Source organism: Osmerus mordax, chromosome 5 (assembly GCF_038355195.1).
Source record: "Osmerus mordax isolate fOsmMor3 chromosome 5, fOsmMor3.pri, whole genome shotgun sequence".
Classification (NCBI taxonomy): Eukaryota; Metazoa; Chordata; class Actinopteri; order Osmeriformes; family Osmeridae; genus Osmerus; species Osmerus mordax.
In genome coordinates this window covers 17,121,627-17,133,659 of record NC_090054.1, presented here as the reverse complement: position 1 = coordinate 17,133,659, position 12,033 = coordinate 17,121,627, and the positions used below count along the sequence as shown (strand labels likewise).

Here is a 12,033-nt window from a genome sequence, read left to right as displayed (position 1 = left end):
GTCAACCCTGCAGTTAAACATCCGTCTTCCTCTCACCATAGCCCACGCACTCTAACCCCCTCCCCCCAACCTCTAGACCCTGCCCTTCATCTCCAATTACACCCCCTACTGTTCTCATCCCCATCCCCTTATCCCTATTCCTCCACCCTGACTTCCAAATTCATCCACAACTCCCTTCTCACCCCTGGCCCAGTATGCTTGCATCATGGTTTGAGTAAACACATGCTGGACACAAGGACACAGGGTGGGTGGGCTTCTCTCCGGAACTATTTATTTGTCTATCAGTGCACATGTACACACTCACTCACACAGACACACACAGTGAAAGCCCTTGCAGAACAAATCATCCACGAGGACCCCCTGACTCAGTGCTCTGGTTAATGATTAACCAAAGCAATGCTGCTCACCAGTGGAAGATTTTGTTAAAGCGCACAGCCAACCATTGTGGACCTCAGAAACCCCACAGCATCAGTGGACAGCACAGCAAACACGACGGTAAGACTAAATGTTTTACTTTGACTTTCCATTAGACAACAATACAAACAGAACTAAAGATGTCTGAATTTAATGATAGGTTACATTTTGGACCAGAGAACTGAGAGTTGTCTTTAAAACATGCATAAACCTCACGTCAAATAATATTTTTGATTTTAGTTGGAATTAACCATTCCTCTGGCTGAACTCAGTCACAATTTTAAAAAAATTATTTAGAGTGAGACTGAGAGAATGGAACAGCGTGGACAGACACAGTAATAAAGTACCATTAAACAAATATATACAAAATAATCATTAATAAATCAATGAAAAATATAGATTTGAGCTGAGATGTGTTAGCTTGACCTGTGGGTCTAAGGTTGCATGCGGGCATTAGTGTGACCCTGTACTTTATTCTTTGTGCTGGATGTTCACCAATAGACTGGACAGGAAACCTTCTCAGAAATGGAGGAGCTCAAAGTATGCAGATGTTTGTATAAGATTAGTGAATTTGTTGCATTTGGTAACAAATATTCATGGTGGGTGTTTGGTTCTTAGCTCAGTGGGTTGCCAAACGTGGTGTTCTGTTGCCATGCAGTCAGTTTGCCTTCTGTGGATGTTTCCTCTCTGGCACACACTGAATCAATTACTGCTTGCCATGCCTCTGCTCAGAGTTCCACACAGCCAATCGTGAGTGTCTTTGTTATGAAGAAAACCTCCATAACATAGACAAGTCAGCTGAACAGAGTAACCGACATTGACTTTACAAACACTTTCTTCTCTCTATAGAAACTCTTTGACTCCAGACTTGAGGAAGGTCAAAATGGATAGAACCCTCTCCCCTCTTGTCCTCCTCCTAATGCTGTCCTGCTCCGGGTTAAGCCTTGCCAACCGCGTGTACGTCCATCCCTTTAACCTGTTCGCCTCGGACAATGTCAGCTGTGAGACCATCCAGACTCAGGAGACCAAGCCCTTGGAAACGGTCAGCGTTGCTCCGCTAAACATCGACAACCTGGAACCGGACAGCAGGAACTGCTCCTGCTCTGACAACCAGGAGCACAACATCACCCAGCGGACCGCCGTCCTGGCCGAGCTCCTCAACTCGCTGGGTCTGAGGATGTACCAGGCCTTGAGCTCCAAGCAGAAGGACTCCAACACCCTCATCTCTCCCATCAATTCCTTTGGCTCCCTGGTGACTTTCTACCTAGGAGCTTCGAAGAGGACTGCCATCCCCTATCAGCAGCTGCTGGGGCTCAACAAGGACACGGACAAGGAGGACTGCGTCTCCCTGGTGGATGGACACAAGGTCCTGAAGACACTGCAGCGCATCAACTCCCTGGTGGACGGGCCCAAGGACGAGATCGACACCAGGGTCTGGTCCTTTGCCCGCCAAGACGTCCGTTTGGCAGAGGACTTTGTTCGAGGCACTCAGGACTTCTCTGACGTGTCATTTATCAGAGCAGTGGACTTCTCTAACGCACAAGAGGCAGAAGTGCAGGTGAACAGCTTTGTGGAGAAGACATCAGGGGGTAAAGTGAAGGATCTGTTCAAGGACCTGAGTCCAGATACCAACCTGCTGTTCATCAGCTCTGTACAGTTCAAAGGTGAGAAGCTTCCTTACAAATACGTTTTTAAACAGGGATATTTTTTGGTTTGAATTGTTGTTTGAAGCCTTACTGTTTAGCCCACTGAGATAAGCCTATTGATTTGGGTAGGCAGCTAGGGGAGAGGAGAACAGAGAAGCCTAGAGCAGAGTACATGCTGTAGGCTAGAGTACAGTAGAATATAGTAGAGTCTAATTTTGTTTTTGTTTAAACCTTTTTTTTTTTTCAACCTTTCAAACCTTTTTGTCACACACAGCACAACACAATTTCAATTTTGTTAAAACGTTTTTTTTCAGAAATATTTTTTTAACCTATTGAAACGTTTTTTTTAAGGTAGGCACACGTGGGATTCACCAGACCACCTGGACCAACATCAATTTAACTTGTTTTCTTGTTACATCAGGGAACTGGAAGACAGCCTTCCAGCCAGAAAAGACCTCCATGCAGGAGTTCAAGGTGGATGAGAAGACAACCGTCTCAGTGCCCCTGATGACCCACACCGGCCACTACCGGTACCTGAACGACAAGGGGCGGCGCTGTACTGTTGTGAAGCTGGCGCTGAGTAAGCGGGCCTACATGCTGCTGGTTCTGCCCCACGAGGGGGCCAGCCTCAGTGACATCGAGGCCCAGCTACGCTCAGATGTCATCTCAGGCTGGTACCAGCATCTCAAAGAAGGGTGAGTCCTTATGGTCCACATCTATATAAACCAGGCTGTATAACAAACAACTAAGTACACATATACTGTATTAGTACTGTACTGGACCCAATTATAAGCATCTCAATATGAGTGAGTACAGCTACTGTCATCCACATCACAATTTGCTCCACTAAGATTTGAGACACAGTGGGTCAACAGAGCTATCTGGAGCTGATAGCCAGGACTGTAGTACTGTAAGATTGGAGGTTTAACAGCTCAGACAACTGTGTGTGTGTGTTCCCTCATCCAGACTCCTGGAACTGTCTCTGCCCAAGTTCTCCATGGCGGCCTTGACTGACCTGCGCGTCCTGCTGACTGACATGGCGGTGGAGATTGAGAAACGCCTGCTGGGCTCCGAGGCTGAGTTCGAGCGACTCAGCGATAAGAAGCCCTTCAGCATAGATAAGGTGAGATGAGATCCTTCTAAAAGACATAAGTCAGATAATGTTACAGTGGTCAAATTTGGAATTTAGGATATTACACACACACACACACAATATGCTGTGTGAAAACAATAGCTTACAGGGGAAAAACAGAAAAAAACTGTAATTACACATTGACAGTACAGTGGCAAGGATATATATACTTTACATACATAAATGCATCATACATATTTGTACTCTATGGAGAAATACATGCCCTGTGTAGCATACAGTAACGGTTCTTGTTGCCATCTCCAGGTGTACAACAAGGTAGTGTTTGAGATGTCAGAGGAGGGTGCAGAGTCTCAGGACAGGAACCAGGAAGGAGGAGTTCCCCAGCCCCTGACCGTCAACAGGCCGTTCTTCTTCTCCATTGTTGAGGGCAACTCCAACGCCATACTTATGCTTGGCAAGGTCACCAACCCAACACTCTAGAAAAACTTAGCAACATCATCATGACAACCAGCCTGGAAAAACTCCTAGATTATCTAAAAATGCCCAAACTATTAAAAGACTGTCAGTGTTAACGCTCAACAACTGCTCTGAGATATAATAATAGTTTATACATAAACCGTTATGATAGTTTGCTGCAGCATTAAAGATCATGTAGAATGATCCAGAGTTCAGATTAGGTGTTGTTAAATCTAGGAAGTATTCAAGACTAGAAGATTGATGGGGGGAGTATTATCACCAAGATGTTGAAAGACACGGAGGACCAGAAAACAGGTTTAAGTGTAGAGACAGACATGATGCATCCAAACATATTCCCTGAGCACAGTGGGAAGTCATGTTTTCATGCCATATCATTATAGATTTGTTTTCTTTAAATCTCACGAAACGCCGTATTTTGTTTCTGTGGTTTGTAGTCATACAATTGTGTACTGTATGCCGTACTGAAAGTTGTGGTTCTTTGAGATGTGTTACTTAATAGTCTAAATCAGTAGATTTCTATCATGTTGAGAGTTTATTTTTGTCTTGTGGTTTGTTATTACTCAAATAAACCAACTTGTTTCTCAATTCAGAATGTCAAGACACAAACGAGCTGTAGGCACATTCATTTAAGTCTAATGCGAATGACCAGAGGTATAATCCAGTTTGAGAATGTTTACTGACAAAAAAAGGGATTAAATTAAATTTTGTCACATGGTAGAAAGTGTTCTCCCATGCTAATGAAGCTCTCGAAACAACTCCATGATGTCACTCTGTCTGAAAGGGAGCCTCAATAATCAACACTCAATGTACATGCACTTGTTTTGTACATTTGTGTCGAAATTATGATTTTAGCATCCTATTGACTTAAGAAGTGTAAGAGCCACAATGTGAGACTTTCATTTCTTGATTTCCAACACCAAAGTAAGAAGTTTAAGATTCTTGCAATGGTGTTTCTGTTGACCACGGATATAACTCCAACTCTGCTTCACATTACCCCAACACCAAAATCAATAGCACAGCTCCTCTGGTCAGACGAGTCTCCAAACCACCTCCACTACATGTACAGAAACAAGGTGGACTTCTGTCCCTTCATGTCTATGCGAGGTCAATGAATTCTAGGGGAAAACCCCAGCTCTATGCTAATGTTTCCTAACTGAACATTTAATTTGCTTTCATCAACATCGACTCACACTATTGAGCCCGTATCCAAAGATTTTACTACCAAAGGTTATTAAAACGATCGCTTTAATCAATTAAAATGTACAATACCTTCCTCATTTCTACATATGTCTATATATACACATACACTTTCACCCTTTATCTGAGAAGTACAGAGCAATAACGGGGTCTTGATGTGCATTGTGAACAGTCCGTTTAGTGCGATGAAATAACTAGCTTCCCTGACCATACAGTAAACTCCTTTACAGACAGACAAACATACATACAGATATCCCACAACCACATTCCATAGCTTGGAACAGATAGGAGGGAGACATCTTGATGTTGTGAAAGACGCCTCCTTCCCAGGGGCTTCCATTTCTACCGTGCCCCTTCTACACACTGGCCCATCTCGAAACATAAACAGAAGACAAAAACACTGCATCTCTTCTTCTCGTGCCATTGTCCTTCTTGCTTCCTTTGCCAACACTGATGTGATCATCTCCTGGGCTGAGGTCTCGAAGCGCTACAGCTGAACTCTACAGGAGACGAGGAGAGGAAGGCACTTTGATATTGTTGAAATGCACAGCAGCACGCTCGCTATGGTTACGGTCCAGGCGGCTCAGTGGAGGCCAGTTCCCGGGCGCCCTGGACCAGCTCCAGCAGAGTGGAGAACATGGTGATGTCATCAGGCTGGAGACCCATCTTATGGATCTGAGACACAGAGACAACAATATCAGATAACAGGCTGCCTAGCCTCACCTCACCTCAGAGGGGTGTGTTTGTGGAGGTGTGTGTGTGTGTGTGTGTGTGTGTGTGTGTGTGTGTGTGTGTGGGTGTGTGTGTGTGTGTGTACCTGCTCCCCCAAGTACTCCACGTCCAGCGCCAGCTGCAGGCGAATCTTGCTGTCGTCGGTGGGTCCCCCGTTGGCAGGCATGGTGCTGCTGGGGGCCATCTTCCTGGCCTGCTTCAGACGCTTCAGACTCTCCTCCATCTTTTTCACAGAGCTCAGCACGTCCGAGATGGTCTCAAAGTACCTCCGCACACACACACACAAGCACATGCGTGAGTCCACTGTTGTGTGTGTTTGTGTGTGTAAGTGTGTAAGTGTGTGTGTGATCCTCCTACCTGTGAGTGCAGTCACACAGGGTGACCCGTAGCCAGCCCTGGGCCACAGAGGGCTTGACCAGGTCTTTGGAATCACACAGCAGCTGGTGCAGCGGACGTAGTGCATTGTCCATATAAGCTGATGCTCGGCTGGGCACTTCCTGTCCAGAGAGGAAGAAGGACACAGTTTCTGGCACGTGTGTGTGTGTGTCTCAGGGATGTGTGTGGTTCTCAGTGAGCTGTTTGTGTAGGTTCGAGACGAGACACAAGCGCTGTGTACTCGGTGACAAAGTTAGGACCGGTGTGAGCACAGAGTAGGTGTGCCTGTATGCACGTGACTGTGACCGCCCATGTTTGTGTGACCTGCTGACCTTGTTGGTCCTGCGGTACAGGCGGGGCACCTCGGAGGCGCTCTTGAGGAAGCGGCAGCTGCGGTCGGTCAGGTGCTGGGTCATCCTGGCGTCCAGACTGGGGAGGCAGCCCGACAGGCTGTCCTGGGAGTCTCGCAGCGCCTCTGGGGAACGGGAAGCAGGAACACTGGTCACCATGCTGCTCAGGTGTGGACGTGTGGAGAGCAGACAGGTGCACGCGTGTTCAGATGTTTTGGCTCGGTACCTTCAATGATGATGAAGTTCTTGAAGCCGATGGCTTCCATTCTCTGCCTGATCATCTCTGAAACAACTGGGATCTGACAGACAGACAACATATTCATTGAGACGCAAAACATTATATATGTTTGTGTATATATACACACTACCATTCAAAAGTTTGGGGTCACCCAGACAATTTTCGTGTTTTCCACACTTTCTTTTATCAAATAACTTTCAAAATGAATAGAAAATATAGTCAAGACATTTACAAGGTTAAGTATTATAATTAGAAATAATTATTTTTATTTGAAATATAAATTTTGTTCTTCAAACTTTGCTTTTGTCAAATAATGCTCCATTTGCAGCAATTACAACATTGCAGACCTTTGGCATTTTAATTCTAATCCTTCTAATCATCCATTAGTCTTCTAAGGCAATTAGCAAACACAATGTACCATTCGAACACATACAGTAATAGTTGCTGGAAATGGGCCTCTATACACCTATGTACATATTTCATTTCACCAGACGTTTCCACCTAGAATAGTCATTTACCACATTAACAATGTATAGTGTATTTCTTATTAATTTAACGTTATCTTCATTGAAAAAAACAGTGCTTTTCTTTGAAAAATAACGAAATTTTTAAGTGACCCCAAACTTTTGAACGGTAGTTTGTGGTACTTTTGAACGGTAGGAATGTCCCTGTACTTACTGTAAGTCGCTCTGGATAAGAGCGTCTGCTAAATGACTAAATGTAGTTTATATATATATATATATATATATATTATAAGTAATTACTGGTCGTGTGTGGACTGTTGTAGGCCATGCATATTGCAGTTCTGAGCTTACCTGTTCCTGTAGCTTCTCCACATCAGAGGCAATGTAGACCAGCTGTTTGGTAGAGAGGGAGGCGGGGCTACCACTCTCGCTGCCTCCGTCATCCTGAGATGTGCGACTGGACGTGGAGGAGGCGGAGCTAGGGAGGGGCCTCACCGGGTCTTTATTTACTTCAGGGGGCGTGGTTTTAGTCAGCACCTATCAGGATTCAGCAGGATCATTCAGTTCATCATCAACTTCAGCATGAACAAAAGCCTTATTGAGCAATACTACAGTAAAGGGTTGGTTGCCATGTGGGATTGTGGGTTGCCAGGTTGGTGGTGTTTACCTCTGTGAGGAACCTGGCATAGCGTGAGTAGAGCTGCAGGGTGAGCTTCCAGAAGCGGTGTGCCAGAGGGGAAAGGTAGACCCGGTCAGCCCAGCACCTGACCAAGCTGGACCACAGCACCTGGGACACCTGCAGGTGATAGGAGCTACCCACTGTGTGTGTGTGTGTGTTTGTGTGTGTGTGTGAGCGAGAGAGAGAGAAACACCGTGAGTGAAGGACATAGTGAGTGAGGTGAGAGTTAGTGAGAGAGAGAGAGAGAGAGAGAGAGACATACAGAGAGAGAGAGTGAGAATCAGTGACACATATTATATAATCAGTCACACTGAAAAGAAATCCCAAGGTCTACCTGGTGCTGCTTCTAGCCCATCGGATATAGCATTCTCCAGACTCCCGGCTATCTCCTTGTACCTGAGACACACAGGTGTATTTTATTATCAAAAACAACGGGCACAACAAGTTGTTCAACATTCAGCCATACTGGAAAGAACAGCACACAAAAGGTTTCCTGTATCTGATGTAAACTTATTGCAAAATGTGTGGTATGCACATGTGTGTATGCGTGCGTGTTTGTGTGTGTGTGAGAGTGTGTGTGTGGGTGCTGACAAACAAAGCAGGGAACAGCGTGTTCAGCCTTCATGTTGACTCCACAGAGATCAATCATTCCTGATCAGGACAGAATGGTTTCTGTGGAGTGGAAACTCTGTAGACCTGCTGGAATAACTACCATAGATGAATCCCTCTCAGATCTTTAATTGGGTGCAAAGGCACAAACAGGTCCTCCTCTTTAGCGCTGGTATAAACCCAGTCATGTGACATCAGTCATTCCTCCAAAAGGGAGGAAGGAGAGACGCATGGGAAGGGTAACGAAATGGCCCGGGGTCCTTGACCACAGAACAACATAGCCTGACTCATGTAGACTGACTCATGTAGACTGACTCATGTAGACTGACTCATGTAGACTGACTCATGTAGACTGACTCATGTAGACTGACTCATGTAGACTGTACGTAAATCAACCTATATCAACAACCTCTGGCACATTATGACTCGCATCCTGCTCTCATCATTGCATCACTGTGAAGAGTTGATCTCCCCAAGATTGTTTTGAAAAAGCCCCAACTGCAGACCTTTTTGCAGACATTTTTAAGTTACCAGTACCTCCAAACTCCATGCAGGAACACAAATAATATAATCTGTTACATCCAAGCCATTTATGTTCCTTTTGGATATGACAGCATTTATTTGTGACATCCATACATGCTCACCCCTAAGGCCTTCAATAGGGGCTAGGAGGCAGTAGGGGGTTCAACAGGGGCTGATGTAGGGATATGTGGCATGGAGAGTAAGGTGAAACAGTGGCCCTCACCGCAGCTGAAAGTAGACCGGAAGGTTCCACTTGTTGTGGAAGCTAATGTAGGAGGGGTGGGCTCTCAGTCTCCTCACACTGGCCTGGGAGCCGCACTGACGCTCAAAACGCCGCACAAACTCCATAGTGACAGAGTACCGCTGTGGACAAACACGCCCAGAGGTTAGACAACAGTTTTAGAGATCCTTTGATATGATAGGGGCAGAAGAAATGTACTGGTGAGAGTACTTTGTGTACCTCGTAGAAGGTGTCAGGGTTTCCGGGATTGAACAGGAAGGATATCCTCTCCTCTATTGCTCTGATGATCTCTGGCCAAACAGAGTTAACCAGGAAGTCATAGCCAGGCACAATGTCTGCTTTGTCACTGGAGGAAGAAAACAAGATTTCACCAACAGGCAAAACTCAGGAGGACTTACCTGAATTAAAACATATTCAAACATGTATATCTGACTACAGAGCGAAGACTGCACAACCCTTGCTACCACCTACTATGTCACTAACGTCACAACCATCATTATCATACTAATGCACATAGCATCCTGTGTTAGTGCCCATGTCTGGCCTTACTCCTGCATGCTGCGGGGTGGCGTGTGTGGAAGGCTACCTGGAGATGGCTCCTCCCGTCACCTCCCGGAGCAGCCTGCAGTGGTGGGGGACAAACTCCAGCAGCTTGGACAACATCTGCTGCAGCCCGCTGGGGCCGGACTTCACTAGCTGCTCCACAATCACCTGGAGGACATGAGAGGAGAGGGGAGCCGCGACCACTTTTAGTTGCCTCAATGCTTTTTTTGTCTGTTACCAAATTAAGAATGCAAACACAACCACACAAGAGATTGACATATCCAACGAGCAGGACACACTCAATGCGTTTTACAGAGGGTGTGGGAGGATGCCCACACCGAAGCAAAGACTTTTGAGTCTCGAACCAAGTTGAGAAGGATGACCAAAACTAGAATGATAAAATTGCAAGTCGTGTGCATGTGATGGTGGCTTGACTACCTCGTCCATGTAGGGCTTGACTAGGACCTGTCCCACCAAGGCCTCTGCGTCGCGGGTCTTGTCTATGGTGGCGTACGTCCTGAGACAGTGGCGGACGATGTCCATGTTAACCGTCTGGAGGCCCTGTATCAACAGTCCTTCCAGAGACTGCTGCAGCATGGATGTGATGCCTGCTATACGCTGCGACGACACAAACACACATGAGGGTCAATGGGCTGACTCTGACAGACACAGCTATTGTAAAACGTGGATTTGTGTCGGTGCATCAGCCTGGCAGTAGACTTACAGGTCTGACTTTGTCCAGCAGAGGCATGCCCTTACTCTGAACTGCATGGAACTGCAGCTGGTTGAACTCTGTGGCGATCCTCTCCAAGATTTGACCTGCCAACAAAGGACTACAAACACGAACCCATTGACCACATAGCGGCAATCCGAGCTGAGATCATTAGCACCCCCTGGTGTTTAGTGACACATACAGGCAGTCCGTTACCTGCTGATCTCCAAGGATGTGGAGTCTTTGGAGTTCTGGGAGTGAAGGATTTTCTCAATCTTCTCCACGGACCGAACCACTTGAATGAGTCTCAGAACACATATCTGGGTTAGAAAAGAGAGGACCAATGAAGTAGACAATCTTGTTCCTCAAATACAATCCAGATTTTATGGGAGAAAACTGAGTGGTGATCCAGTATCATGCGGCAGTTTCTTCCTTGTTTTTATAGATCCCTGTACTTTATCACCGTGCAGTCTCACTAACCTTCTTGTTCTGCAGGTCGTTCTGTTTAGACAGTTTGCTGTCTATGGCCTGGATCACCTCATTGACAGACGACCTTAAACTCTGCACAAGGAGATGGACAGTATTAGGAAAGACAAAGCAGATATCCAGAGAAGGTTGGGAAAAGAAATAAAGGTGAGCACATACCAGAACTTCTTCTCTCAGCTGTCCCAAGGGTACAGACAGCTGGTTCAGGGCTTTGTCCATTCCAACCTGCAGAAAAAACATAGTAACTCACAAAAGGAATATATGATGATGAAATGCACTGACTCCAATCAATATCATTAAATCCATCGTTATTGCACCGTCATTAACCGCCTCAATGCCAGGGATAAACTCACCAGGTTGGTGGACAGGTTGACGAAGTCTGCATAGTCTTTATTGATTAGCTCAACCATGGCCGTTTTGAGCAGTTTGTAATAGAGCTCAAGGTCCTCGCGCATCTCTTCAAGCTGGACATGCTTCCTGCAGTCAGCCACGAACTGGTCCACGTCGAAGTCATCCTGGGACCCAGAAAGATCTGAGTCATTCTGTCGCCCAGCTACATGTCTACGTGCTATGACACCGTGTTGACTAGCAAGCTAAAATAATGTTTGCTATATAATACTGACTAATTGCAGAGTTATAACGTTAAGTGTGTGATAAAAGCTGTCTCTAATGGAAATATATCTACTTACAGATAATCTATCTTGTGACTTTCCTTCCTACTACTAGCTACTACAACAACGATGAGTGGCAATGACATAAGAAAACGTCCTACCTTCATAAATACGTCCTTATCAAAACACAAAGAATCCGGCCCCTTTGGCAGATTCATATTGTTTTCAGAGGAGCAATAAACATGAATGCCAGAGAGCAAGTGATGCTGATGCAGAGTTTTTGGATTTTGTGAAAGAATAAAATACTTCCGCAAACATGGCAGGCTAGCGTCAACAACAAAAAAGAAGACGTAAACGTCGAGAGAAGAGAGAGCACCACCTAGAAGGCGCCAAGGGGAATGCGCTGAAACGATAACAGCGTTTGAGGATTTGAGCTAGAAACAGACACACTGATTTCTTAGATATTGAGATATGTTGTTTTTGTGTGGATATTTTACAAAATACGTTTTAGCATCAAATGCCTATCTATGTGCCAACATAATCTAAATGTAGCTTAATATATCCTACAGTCTTCTATACGCAGGAATTCCAAGAGATTCGTTAATCTATTTTCAATTTATCAACCGAGTCATAATTCCGTGTAA

General features: G+C 45.5%; 2 protein-coding genes across 3 annotated transcripts; one reads left to right on the top strand and one right to left on the bottom strand.

Annotated features, from left to right (window-relative positions):
• Positions 1-253: 253 nt before the first annotated feature.
• On the top strand, positions 254-4,732 carry agt (angiotensinogen). 2 transcript variants are annotated; one of them, XM_067236451.1, is made up of 6 exons: positions 254-495; positions 1,033-1,164; positions 1,264-2,078; positions 2,482-2,755; positions 3,027-3,183; positions 3,457-4,732. In XM_067236451.1, the coding sequence occupies exons 2-6, from the start codon at positions 1,067-1,069 to the stop codon at positions 3,631-3,633; spliced, it is 1,521 nt and encodes a 506-aa protein (XP_067092552.1). In that variant the 5' UTR covers positions 254-495; positions 1,033-1,066; the 3' UTR covers positions 3,634-4,732. The 2 variants fall into 2 exon arrangements, with proteins under 2 accessions (XP_067092552.1, XP_067092553.1); XM_067236452.1 differs by lacking the exon at positions 1,033-1,164.
• A 126-nt stretch (positions 4,733-4,858) lies between these two features.
• Positions 4,859-11,685, bottom strand: cog2 (component of oligomeric golgi complex 2). Its single transcript, XM_067236449.1, has 18 exons — positions 11,551-11,685; positions 11,132-11,293; positions 10,938-11,003; positions 10,773-10,853; positions 10,509-10,612; positions 10,305-10,413; positions 10,019-10,198; positions 9,624-9,748; positions 9,257-9,383; positions 9,020-9,159; positions 8,000-8,061; positions 7,654-7,805; positions 7,338-7,523; positions 6,511-6,583; positions 6,267-6,409; positions 5,917-6,056; positions 5,645-5,825; positions 4,859-5,502 (listed from the first exon to the last, which is right to left on the bottom strand). The coding sequence occupies exons 1-18, from the start codon at positions 11,605-11,607 to the stop codon at positions 5,395-5,397; spliced, it is 2,196 nt and encodes a 731-aa protein (XP_067092550.1). The 5' UTR covers positions 11,608-11,685; the 3' UTR covers positions 4,859-5,394.
• Positions 11,686-12,033: the final 348 nt, after the last annotated feature.